This window comes from Arachis hypogaea, chromosome 16 (assembly GCF_003086295.3).
Source record: "Arachis hypogaea cultivar Tifrunner chromosome 16, arahy.Tifrunner.gnm2.J5K5, whole genome shotgun sequence".
NCBI classification, from domain to species: domain Eukaryota; kingdom Viridiplantae; phylum Streptophyta; class Magnoliopsida; order Fabales; family Fabaceae; genus Arachis; species Arachis hypogaea.
The window spans coordinates 136506153-136520206 of NC_092051.1; the positions used below are offsets into that span (position 1 = coordinate 136506153).

The window sequence follows — 14054 nt, forward strand, 5'->3', positions numbered from 1 at the left end:
TTGTAGTTGATTTAAAGTAGCTAACATTGAAATAGTTTTTTTTTGTTGTAAATTGTGATGACTGGGGAATGATGGTCACATAAGGCCAAAAAAGAATTTGGAATGAGATAAAAAATGAACTAGCATGAGATACCTTGTCCAAAAAAAAAAAAAAAAAAGAATAGAAACATTTGCATAAATATTGTTTATACTTAAAATTATTACTGTTAGAGAAATTGAAAGAAAATAAGTGTTTGTAATGTAATTATCAATAAATTGAAATTAATAATTAGTATTAAGAGGATATTTTAGAGAAATATGTTATGCAGTACAGATAAAGAAGCTAGATAATTCATTATTAAGTGATAAATTATAGATTTGTTTTGAAATATTGGTCAAGAGTATTTATGCGAATAATTTGGAAAATAATTTTGTGAGAAGCATGAAAAGATTCTACTTTAATATATTGAAACTGAATTTTCTCTCCAGTTAATGGAAGTGAGTTGTCAATTTCTAATGAATCTATTTTTTCGCCAAATTGAATATACTATCTTCTCCTTTAAATTTATTTTATAAAAATATCTTTGTTACAATGAGCTTATAATTAACATTTTAGTAGTAATACATAATTATACTAATTTAAGAAAATATCTTTATCATAGTTATATAAAATCAATGTTTAATACATTATTTAACTAATTATCAATTATGAATCGAAAATACTTTTAATAATAATAATAATAATAATATGATATGATAAATATATGACAATGGCACCAGTTATTAATAGCCAATTTATATTTCTGTAAATAAATTTATTTTTAAAAAATATGTTTATTTTAATTATATTATAATTTTATAATTAGTATTTAATAGCTAATGCATATTTATTTTAATTTTAGAAAATATATTTATTATAATTATATAAAATCAATATTTAATGTATTATTTAATGATTGTTTTTACTCTAACTTATTCTTTTCGTCTAATGTTCCATTACGATTGTCTCTTGCCGCATCGTTTATAATGCATCACATCTATAAAATATCTCATCGAGGAGGGTTCACTGACTTGGGTTCTAACGATGTAAGCATCCAAAAAAGAGACAGCAAACTCTATTTTACCGAATGATGGTTGGATCTACTCACATATCGTGACCAACCAAATGAAATGTGGGTAAAATTAGTTTCGTTGGGAGGTTCTAGATTTTTAATTGAGGATTTGTATCCACGGAGCTTTGTTGGCCAAGTTCAAGTTCCATCCCCTCCATGGTTTCTACGTCTACTCGGAGATATTCGAAGTGGATTATATAATGAGATTGAAGTCCCTCAATTTAAGTTCTGTTTTTCTAAATTCGTGTCAAACTCGGATATGAAATTTCAATGATTGGTAATATCTTTAAATTTTCTTATCTTAAGTTTTTCGTTATTAAAATAATTTTATAAGACATTGTAATTTTTTTCAGAAATTAGCAACTTTCTTTTGCATTAATGTAATGCCATTGGGGGTATAAGGGCCAGTTTAGTTTCTCGGTGTAGTAATTCTATATCTTGCCGTGTTGCGTGAATAGCGGATGATGAAACTTATTTAACAATAGGATAGACTGAATTTGCACAAATTCTAAATATCCAAACTTATTATGTTTCAGTTGGTTGTTGTTATAAGATTGTAACTTACCTATTTGTTTGTTTTTGTATCACAATAATTCATGCTATAATCCTCACACATCCTTGACTATATAATTCTTTATCTTCTATTTTAATTACTGAATAATAATAGTAATAAAAATAATAATAATAATAAAAATTAATAGCGGGTATAGTAGCTGTTAATTTACCAATAATGATGATAAATAAATTATAATTTAAATAATATTTAATAATTTCGGTAAATTAATTCTACATATTTTGATTTTGTTAAAAAAATGTTTAAGTTTAATATCTTTACTGAATCTCCAAATTTTCAATTAGTTCGTTGTAATTTTTTTTTTATCTTGATTAGATCTCTACACTACTTTTAAGTGTGTAATGACGTCTTTTTCATGTTAATAATGTTAAGAGTAACATAATGTTTTACGAAAACACATGCGGTTAAAGAATTAATTAAGATAAAAGTTGAGAAACTAATTTATCAATTCATTTTTATAGTTATATAAAATAAACTAAGATTAAATATAATGATCGATATAGGGTGTGTTTGTGAAACATGTTGAAGAGGATAAAAGTGTGTTTAAGTGCTTTAAACGTTGTTCTTTGATATAGTTGGCAATTTTTTTTTATGAATTCGGAAGGAATATTGCATCCCGAAAGTCCGATCACTCGAAGCAAGCAATTATAACTTCTGCCTTAGGTTTGTTGCTAGTCATTATAGATTTTTTCCATAACTTTCTTTGAATAAATAATACTGAAAGTATTAAAATAATTATTATAATTTTTGTGCACTATTTGCTATTCTAATTTTTTAATATATATATTATTGTTCTTATTAGAATTGCCAAATTAAATAAAATATTGATTATAAATAATAATAATAATAATAATAATAATAATAATAATAATAATAATAATAATAATAATAATAATATAACTAGTAAAAATTTAGAACCTAAACTAATAATAAACATAAAATTATTAAGAATACTTAAAAAGAATAGTAAAAGTAACAATATTAAGAATACATAAAAGGAGTACCAAAATATGTTAATATATATTATTTTTAAGTTAGTAAATAAATATTAATTTTTACTACAAGGTATACTTAAAAAATTATCAATTTTTATATGTTATTTTTAAGTTCATAAATAAATATTAATTTTTATTATAATAGTAGAAAATTATAATATACTAAAATAAAATACTATAACAAAATACTAAAAAAATTAAACTATATGTAAAAAATTAATATTATAATTTAATATTATATTTTTTTAATAATTAATTAATTAGTTATCTATAAGTAATTTTAATTAATATTATCCAAATAATATTTATTTTATCAAAATCAATTTTAACAAAAATTGTCAACATTTTCTTGCCCTTTTTTTATCTTTGTTCTTAGGATATTATAATTTATTTATCTTGTGAAGCACAAAAACACAAACTTTGACTTTAAACATTGACTACATGAGTGTATTGAATTATAAAAATCGCATAATATAATTTTTTTTACTATTAAAATAAATAAATAAAATACTTGTTTTTTGTTGATGCTATTACCGAGACATTGCAAGGCCTGTCCCATTTACCGAGTTTAGGAAAAATACTTGTATTCAACAATATTTCATTTAATTAGTATATGTTAAATTTATATATATTCCAAAGGTTCGTAGCTTATGAAACTGTGTTATTTTTTACCATGCCTACGAAGATATTTTAGTTATGGTCATTTATATATATAGTAAACAATTTCAAAAAAGAATTCAAATCCTAGTTTGGTTACCCTAACTAAATTATGTGACTAGGTTCAATTTGTTGATGTTGTTTCATTGAGCAAATAATTTATCCAATGAGATGAAGAGTATATCAATGAGAATCTGTCATCCATCAGTGTAGCCTTCCACGATTGATGTGACTATACAAAGAGATATAGTAGGTGATAGTAGCTGATATTATCTCTGGCTGAGAAAATCTCAGTTGATGTTAAGGTAATATCACGTGGTAGTAATAATAATGGGTTGAAGAACTTTAATTTTGAATGGTGTTTTGTAGGGCATGGCGTCGTAGTTTTCAGGTATTCGTTTTGAAAAAACGAAAAGAATGTAATATCCTTTTAAAAATAATTTTAATTACACAATGAGATTAATAATTACTGTGGGTCCGATTAATAAGTTAAGAATTATTAAATATGCTCTATACGAATTGGTAAATCCCGTAAAGAATATTTTGAGTTTTTAATTTGAATATGGAATCAGAGGAAGTGTTGAACTCGCGTATGGGAAGGAGGGGTGCTTCACCTCGTTGTGGGATCAGAGGAAGCAGAACTCGGACCCTGCGAGTTGTGTCCATCAGAATGTAAAAAAAAAATTACCCAGAACAAACAAAACGGAGGGTCCGAATTTCATGTTTCAGATTTCAAATTCCAACAGCTGCAAATCGGACCATGCGATTTGTGAAGCAAAATTTCATGACCAAAGAACTCGCATGGTCCGAGTTGTGTACTCTGAGTTTTTTCAATTTTTTAACACAAATCGGACCCTCCGATTTGTGTACTCTGAATTTTTTTCAACTTTTTCAACACAAATCGGAGGATCCGATTTGTGTACTCCCACAATTTTAAAAAACACCAAAAATTATCATGTTAAAGTATATCACTTATTTTGCTTCCATATCAAAATTTTTTTGCCCAATATTTTTGACGAAACACACTTTCTAGTATAATTAAAGAATATATTTCGCTAAACATCACTTTTAATGTAAGTAACGAAATTAGAGGCCTTTCTATCATAGTTAAATAATTTTATTTTTCGTAGATAATATTAAGTGATCTTTGGTATATCCGATCCCCTGCCAGTTAATATATTACAGAAATGCGTTGGCATAGTAGGGGTTTAGGGTTTTAATTATAGGAATTTTGTCAGTATGCTTACTTGTTTAGGCTTTTTTGGATAAAGAAATAAATAAATGCATGCAACATTTTTGACGGAGAATTGTTGTAGTTAAGACGAGACCAGTAAAAGACAACGTGACTATGGGAGGGAAGTGGGTTCATGTGAGGGGGTTGGACTATATATCGAGGAGGGTCGTTGTTTTCAGAATCGCACAAATCTCCCACCACCATCTAAACGTTGTAAATTTTTTCTAAAGTGGTAGTTAGGGAATGCAGAGTGGACGATACCCTTATTACGCCGTGAGGAAGGGCAAATCCCCCGGGATATACACCACTTGGAAGGAGTGTGAGCAACAAGTGGTTGGTTTTAGAAACAACGAGTACAAGGGCTTCCGGGTGTTCGAGGAGGCACAATCTTGGCTACGGGCGGGGGAATCATGCTTCATGACGACCTTCCATCGCATGGAAAAACACGGACTGTGTATGACATGGATTTGACCCGTTTGCTTCGTGGGGTTACCATTGCATCAACTGAGAAGTTCGATGGTGCGGGCGACTGATGTGGCAGTTTTGGTTTTCATAACTTTTCATGGATTAAGTCCATTTTTTCCGCGCTTTTTATTTGGTAGGTATTTATCTCCATTATTTTGGATGTAGGTGGCCAATCCAACATGGGGACGAATGGTAGTACGTTCATCCACGTGGAGGATATGGAACTGATGCTGCTAAGGATTTGCGCGCTTTTACATATCGGTAGTCCTATATATGTCCCACAACCACCCGATTCCAAGGGTGGGGGATTAATGTTCCGCTATACGGTAGTGCTCCCAGAAAATGGAAGAGGGTTAGACCTTGTGGTGTATGGTCCTGCATATGCAGATGAGAGAAGTGACAGGCAAGAAGTGGCGTTCCTGATGTTGGAACCGGTGTTAGGCGCAACTGGGTATAAGATACATGATTACAACTATAGAGTCATGGTCTGCATGCAAGATCCGCATGAATCTTCTAGGGCTGAGACGGTAGTTGGCTTGAGGGAGCGTGTTCGTGTGTTGGAGGAGGAGAATGCGGAACTGGTAAGCCAACTCTCAAGGTTTCAAGAAATTTTCGACGGCTAGTGGTTAGTGATTTCTTATTATAGGGGTTTGGGTCTTCATAAGCAAGTTACATGTTGAATCTGTAGTGGTATCATCTTTGCGTGGAAGGTATTTTTAGTGTGGGAGCGCATGAAAATGTGTTTTATGTAGTATTAACAAGTTTGTTTGGGTTCGTGAAAGTTGGCTTCGTGGTACATTAGTATAGTTAGTGCATGGGCTTCTCTGTGTTATTTATGATAATTAAGTTTTTATGCTTTAACAAGAACGAACGATGACGTCAGTTAATCCCACAAGTGTACTTAATTTCGATTAGTTGTGCATGTGGTATGCCATTTTACATTATATATTTTATTCTTTCGGTTTCTGTAGGATGAATATGTTAACGCTCTATAAGGGAGGTTTAGTCCTAAATTTTAGTATAGACTCTACTATGACTAAGCATGTCTATATTGAATATTCATGACTCCAAAATATTTTATTCTTACACTATATGTACATAAACCATGTATAGAAACGAATATTGGTATACTTAAGATATGATTAAGCATAGATAAAGGTTAAAAATCCAAAACAATTTATTATGCCTAAAGTAAATTATATACAACTATCATATGGTTTAGGGTAAATTACTAAATGCTCATGTTAAAACAAATTGGGGTAATATTCACAAAATTAAAAGGAAAAACGTATCATGATTTCGTAATAACAAAAAAATTCATACTGAGGGGTGGGGCATCAATTGTTCTGTAAATTAGAAGAAAATGTGATTGAGATTGTTATAGTCACGTTGTAATTGTCATCTCAAGTATGCTTACCCCGTCAAGCATGAGCGGCACCTGCAAGGCAAGTTACGGGTCATTGGGTTTAGCGAGTGATAATGCGTTGGGAGTGGTATTAATCTCCCAGGCAAAAGCATTCAGCCAAATTTGTGCTTCGAACCTTTTGTACTCTATTAAAATAAGGCTTCGTAAAACATGGTGTGGACGGGTGAATGGGCCAATTCTTTATTTGGGCCTTCCAACTGAGACCAGCCCGACTATTTGTACGCGACTTGGGTTAAGTATTCTATCAAACCTCGTCCTTGCATGTATAAACTACCTTCAGTTTGTGACAAAAGATAACTCTGGTAGTGCAAGTCAACATAATGGAAGGTTTAAGGGAATCAGAGAAGAAGGAGGATGCAAATCACCCCACTGCAGCAGACTCTTGCGCCGACGGTATAGGGTATGGAAACTTTTTTTCCTCAACACCCCCTTGCATCGTTGGTTCATTGTCGGGCTAAAATCTAAGATATGTTTGTTTCAGTGACATTCCAAAACTGATGACAGAAGACTCCGTTGGTTTTTGTTTTCAATAAATTTCGCCGGGTCAGTTGTACTTATCCATTTTGGCCACGGTAAGATTGTGTTATGTTGTTTTCTGTTTCATACCATACTGACTGGTATGGTGGTGTTTTTGAACAGCATCTCATGGAAAATGTTAGCACCACACAAGCATTGCAAGCTTCCCAGGCCCGTACATTGAAAACGCTCTCCGACTGCATCACGAGCCACGGAAAGATACTAGAGATTTTATGGGAAGAATATGCGGACCGGCGCAGGAAGCAGTATCCTCAAGCTGGGATTGAACCGTGCAAGGCAGACTGGCCTGGAAAGAAAGAGGCTGTCATTGCAAACAAAGGTATGACTACAAGTTGGGGTCGAGACGGGTCACTGACTCAGATCATCCACTGAAGGTATTTTCTCCTTCATGTATTTATCCATATTGTGCAATCCTCCGTTTCACTTGGGAATGAAATGAGGTTTTCTACTTTGCTATGCAGAGAAAGCTAGACTTTGACAGCAGCGACGACGAGCATGGGAGAGAAGTGCTAGGGGAGAATCTGGGGGATGTTACACCGTTGCTGTTTGAGATTAAGAAGGATGGGTTGTTATCATCGGAAGATATGCCTAAGGTATTTGTATATGCTTTCGATTTTCTGTATAGTTGGCGATACTTGATGTCTTACACTGTAGTTTGCTATGTCAATAGTTCTTGGATGTAGATTTCAGACCACCGAAGGGGATAAAATTTATCGCAACGGAACTAGCCGTGGCAGCCTACATTTTCGCCAGAGACCTAGAACAGGGGTACATCCTCAACATTAAGTCGTAAAACATGGTGCACACGCATGTTTCTAGCCGTGTGCATCATTTCACGATTGTGGAGATGCTCCTAACATTGTTTTCAATTTTTTCTTCAGCGAGATATTGTATTCTGGGGAACACTGCCACGGAGCTAGACATGCATTCTGGTCGTTGCGTCCCCGTCAGGAAGTTGTGGACGATGTAAGTGGTGACTTATAACATGCTATTTGTAATGAGCATTCATCGGTTTTTTAAAGGCTTCATAAGTGTTATTTTGACCAGCAATTGGTATTCGACTTCAGTCATTTTTTTTAATACACGCTTAGGTTATAAACCTCGTAGCAACCATACTTAATGACGAGCGTCATGACTCCGTATGGTGGCTTCCGACCACGTTTGATGTAAGTGTCTGTTGGAACCCATTAAATGATAAACACTTCCTTAGCGTACATGTGACATAAGGTCAGGCATAATCCTTATTCTATTGATGTAGCAAATAGCTTTGAATCCTTCCACTTATTGCAAGGAAACTTTGGCCTTTATTCGTCACAAATACATGAAATATGTTGACGACACGCCAAAGGTTAAACATTTAACGTAGTTCATTTTAAGAAAAAAGGGGCAACTGATAAACCACTATTTTATAGTTTATCTTGTGCTCAATTGAGTGGTTTTTATCTACTCTTTACCCACTTATTCATACTATTTGCATGGTTTTACATTTGCCTTCCCAATTATGTGCCTTAATTGAAAACATGTTTCTTTGATATTATAATTGCTTATTATTAATCATCTCTTATTACTATTAGATGCCTTGATATGTGTGTTAAGTGCTTTCAGAGATTATAGGGCAGGAATGGCTCAGAGGATGGAAAGGAAGCATGCAAAAGTGGAAGGAATACAAGAAGTTGGAGAAATTGCTAAGCTGTCCAGTCTGACCTCTTCGCACTCAAACGGCTATAACTTTAGCTAAAGAGGTCCAAACGACGCGGTTCTAGTTGCGTTGGAAAGCAAACGTCCGGGGCTTCGATTTGATATATAATATGCCATAGTTGCTCTGACGCTAGGCGACGCGACTGCGTGCTCCATGCGGCCGCGTCGCAGTGACGGAAATCAGCGTGTTTGAATTCTTCTCCAGCGATTTCCGGGCTGTTTTCGACCCAGCTCGCGGCCCAGAAAACACAGATTAGAGGCTATAAAGTGGGGGATTACATCCATTCATAGAGAAGCTTTCACAATTCATAATTTTAGGACTAGATGTAGTTTTTAGAGAGAGAGGTTCTCTCCTCTCTCTTAGGATTAGGATTTAGGATTTCTCTTAGTTTTAGGAGTGACTCTCAATCCAGGTTCAATGTTCTTTTATTTATTTTTCCAATTTAATTTATGAATGTCTATGTCAGATTTAAGTTCTTTTGTTAATGCAATTTGAGGTATTTCAGTTTAATATTGCTTTCTTTTATTTACATGATTATTGCTTCCCATCTGAAGGCATTTTTATTCCAGTAGATTTACTTTTCCCCTTTTGGTTTTGGTTAAGAAATCAGTAACTCAGGAGTTATCCAATTCAACAGTATAATTGATAATTGTTATCTTGCCAATTGAGTTGAACTTCAATAATCCCAATCTTTACTTAGGAAATAAATAGGATTCGAAGATCAAACCAATTTGTCCCTTGACTTTCCTTTGCTTTAGTAAAGGTCAACTAAGTAGAATTAAGATTTAACTTTCATTATTATTGATAAGGATAACTAAGTCTGGACTTCCAATTTCTTATACCTTGCCAAGAGATTTTATTATTATTATTTTATTTTACTTGTCATATAACATATTCCCACCTTACTTCCAAAACCCCCAATTTACAATCTTCATAACCAATAATAAGAACATACTTCCCTGCAATTCCTTGAGAAGACGACCCGAGGTTTGAATACTCGGTTATCAATTTCAAAGGGGTTTGTTACTTGTGACAACCAAAACGTTTGTATGAAGAGATTTTTGTTGGTTTAGAGACTATATCTACAACGTGACTGTTTTTATGAAATTCTTTACTGGCAAAAATCCTAACGTCAAAATGGCGCCGTTGCCGGGGAATTGCAAACGTGTGCCTTATTATTGGTTATTGTAAATATTTTATTTTTGCTTTTTCTTAAGTTAAGAGGTTATTGGTTTTTATTTTAAAATTTTTATTTTATCTTATCTTATTTCAAAAATCAAATTTCAAAATTCAAATTTAAAAATTTTCAATTTTCAAATTTCAAAAAATTTAAAATTCAAAAATCAAATTTTCAAAATTTAATTTTCAAATTCAAAATTTAAATAACCTTTTAATTTAAATTTTTTTTTATTTTTGTTTTTAATTTTTATTTACTATCATGAGTTCTCACCCCCATCGCTATGAGTCTGGTTACAATTATGTTGCAGGAAGAAGAAATTACAATGAGAACAGGCATCAAGGTTGGAACAATCAAAGATGGGAGAAGCCACAAGGATTTGATCAACCCTCATGGCAACAACCACCTCCAATGGACTGTCAACAACCATTCTGTGATGCATATCAAGGCAATGGCTATGGTGAGCGCTCTTTTGATTATCAACAACCACCACCATACGCCTATGAACCCTCTCCTCAACATGACTTTAGACCACCAAACTCACAAGCCCTTTTCCGCCATTCACCTCCATATGACCCTAACCCTCAACCACCATATCAACCACCTTATGAGCCATATGAACCATATATAGAACCACCCCAATTCCAACCCAATTACTCACAAGAACCACCACTTCAATATTTACCATCTCTATATCCATCAATCCAAGAGCACTATGATCCTATTTATGAAAACTGAGTGCATTAAGAGACAAAGGATCGTTTCAAGGAAACAGTGGATTGATTTCAGGCAACCATTTGTCAATTGGAGCAAGCGATAAATCAATTAGCTTCCCGACGTTCGGACACTCAAGGAACCCCCATGACTTCATGTGGACAATCTAATGACGAACGTAGCATGAAGGAGACATTAGAAACTCCGGTGGACAGTACGGAACATGACTTTGTACTGGAACAAATGGAGGAAGCTGTAATTATCAAAGAAGAAGAATTGGTTGAAGACTTAGGAGATGCAGAACCTCCATGGGAAAGTCCAGTCATAGAACCCCCTTCCAAGACATTTGAAATTGATGCTAAGGAGGGTGTACAACCTCCAAGGCATATCACAGTTAAAGATTTGGAAGAGGTTGATCAAGAGATGGAGATTCAAGAAGAAGAAGCACAACCTCCCATGCCCTTGGAAAGCAATGAAGGGAAGATTGAATTGGAAGAAAGCTACCAAGAGGAAGAGGTTGAAATTGAAGAAGCTTGCAAAGAGGTGGTAATTATCAGAGAAGAGCACAAGGGAGTGGAGCTTGCAATTTCATTAAAAATACCTCCCCCTAAGTTGCCATCATCCTTCACAACATTCAAGTGGGTAAAATTCATATCCCTTAGCTTTCTAATTCCACTTGAATATGGGCTACTGGAGACGGATGGTCAACTTAGAGCTCTTTGTAACATTAAGAGTAAGAGGAAGATGGCCAGTGGTAAGAATTGTCCTGCAAGGTTCATCATGGTTGGAAGCTTTAAGTTTAAACGCAAAGGTTGGTGTAAAGCTCAACTGAATGGGTCTAGGAAGCTGTTTGATAGCTGCAGTGAGAATTCAGATTACTTATCACCCAGTTGGAAAAATACAGATCCCGACAAAGATGGGTGTAAAAGCAAGATTTGGAATCCTGGAATCTGCTCTGACACTTGTTACCCCGGGAGCCTAAGAATCTGTTTGAAGCTTCTTAAGGGCTTTACATGCTTAGTTTGGGACCCCGGAGGTTATTGGAAGTACAAACATTGGTGGGGATTCTTGGATCAGTACAAACACAAGCCACCATAACAGGGAGCTCACCAAATGTCCAACTTAAGAACTTTAACTAAAAGTGCTAGGTGGGAGACAACCCACCATGGTATGATCGTTCCTTTTTCATTTTTTTAGTTTTATTTGTTTTCGAGTTTTATTTTATTTCATTATATTGAACCTAGAGTTTTTGCATCACATTCATATTAACACTGCATTCTGCATTTTTTTCAGATTAAAAAAAAAAATACGCACGCGACGCGGCAGCGTCGCTGACGCGTCCGCGTCACTAGTGCGTTGGGGAGAAAAGAATTGAACAGAGAGTCACGCGAAAGCGTGGCTGGAGGTGCGCCTTTAGCATAATTTGACCCCACGCGACCGCGTCATGTGGGAACTTTGACCTCCCACGCGACCGCGTCACCCACGCGGCCGCGTGCCATGTAAATCGACGTAAGCAAGGGTATATGTCAGTAAGTTGAGCTGGAGTCGGGCTGGACTCGTGCTGGAAGCCCAAGCCCTCCCACGCGAACGCGTGCCCCACGCGAACGCGTGCCCCACGCGTCCGCATCATATCCCCATGATGGCCACTCACGCGATCGCGTCGACCACGCGACCGCGTCACCCTGAATTTTGGCAATACCAAGTTTCGAACAGAGAGTTGTGCGACCGCGAGGCTGCACTCGCGCCACTAGCACAAATCAAATCACGCGATCGCGTGCCCCACGCGTCCGCGTCGCCTAACCTTATTGCGCACCATGCGACCGCGTCACCCACGCGACCGCGTCGCCAGCGTCACACAACCTATCCAGATTAGTGCCAATTTTCTTATCTTTTCTTCTCTAATCCTAATTTCTTCTATCGTTTCTTCTTTCTTTCTTCTTTCTTACTTTATTTCTTTTCCTTCTCATTCTTCTTATCTTTTATTTTATTTAATTTATTTGCATACTTTCATTCATTGCATATTTTTATTTTTTCTAAATTTATTATTTTACCATTGGTGTTCAAATGTTCTTATTCAACTGTTACATCTTTTCTGGTATTATCTTTGTGTTTATGACTTGTTTTATTCTGATTGGGTAACATTATTTAAATCAATGCTAATTTTTTTTTTATGATACTTGCACATTCACTTGCATTGACATGAACTTATATTTTCATTACCCACACACCTCCCCTTTGCTGCATATTCTGCACCACTGGCATGCCATGGCTTCTATTGTTTTTTCACTTACATGTTGTAGCTACCATGTAATTGAGACCCTTATCAATTGGCATTAACCCACCCATACTTCTTTTATTTTCTTATCTCTATTTCTGGGTTACTTTTCTTCCCTTTTTCTTTCAGGATGGCCACCCAGAAGGGAACCGGAAGACGTTTACATGGGGAGACAGGCAAGTCAATCTGCACAATCTATAGAGAAAAGCATCAGTTGAAGCCACCCGTCCACTTGCACATCTTAGCATGCACCGAGGACGGTGCAATCTTTAAGTGTGGGGAGATCGATACCGATCTCCATGGGTTAGTACCTTTTTGTTTCAACACCAATGTTTAAATTTTCTTTGTTAAATTAGTTATTGCATTTGCATATTTGTTTGATTTTATGCATTTAGTTACTACTTGGTTAAAGTAATAAAATTCTTTTAAGACCCTATCTTTGAAAAATTTCACTAATTTAAATTGAAAAAAAAAACTTTTATGTTAAAACTTGTTTGAAGTTGTATGTGGAACATGGTTTTTGAGCCAAAGAACACACAACCTGTGAGATTTGAGCTTATTTATATGGTTACATTATTTAACCATAAATATTTTATTCTTGTGTGTTTCCTTCTCTATGATTGTAATCTATATTTTGTTCCAATCTATATGTCCATTATTTAGTATATTTACATGCTTGCATATGATTGAGGTCATTACTTGTTATTAGCTCACTTATCCCAAATAAGCCTACCTTTTACATCACCCTTGTTAGCCACCTTGAGCCTTTTTATCCCCATTTATTCTGTTCTATAACTACATCACTAGCCTTAAGCAGAAAAATAATTAAATATCCCAATTGAATCTTTGGTTAGCTTAAGATAGGGATTGTGTAACAATTAAGTGTGGGGAAACTGTGGGAACATGGGTTAATAAGGGAATGTATCATGTTTCTAATTTATTTGAATATTAGGAATTTGGGAACCTACTCATGAAAAACCAAAATAGAAAAATAATGGAAAATCTATGTGCATTGATAAGTTATGTTTGCTTTTATGATTCAAAAAAAAAAACGAGAAAAAGAAATATATATATAAATAAGAGGACAAAATTACCCCAATATTAAGTTTAATAAAAGATCAATGCACATGTGATAAAAATTAAAGAAAATTTGGTACATGAGTATGGGAATTATACAAAAGTGGGAATTATGGGTAGCTAGGCATGAATT

The 14054-nt window shown here is 34.6% G+C and overlaps 1 protein-coding gene across 1 annotated transcript; it reads left to right on the top strand.

Moving 5' to 3' along the window:
• Window positions 1-4994: 4994 nt before the first annotated feature.
• Window positions 4995-5964, top strand: LOC140179863 (uncharacterized). Its single transcript, XM_072219609.1, has 2 exons — window positions 4995-5070; window positions 5182-5964. The coding sequence occupies exons 1-2, from the start codon at window positions 5013-5015 to the stop codon at window positions 5637-5639; spliced, it is 516 nt and encodes a 171-aa protein (XP_072075710.1). The 5' UTR covers window positions 4995-5012; the 3' UTR covers window positions 5640-5964.
• Window positions 5965-14054: the final 8090 nt, after the last annotated feature.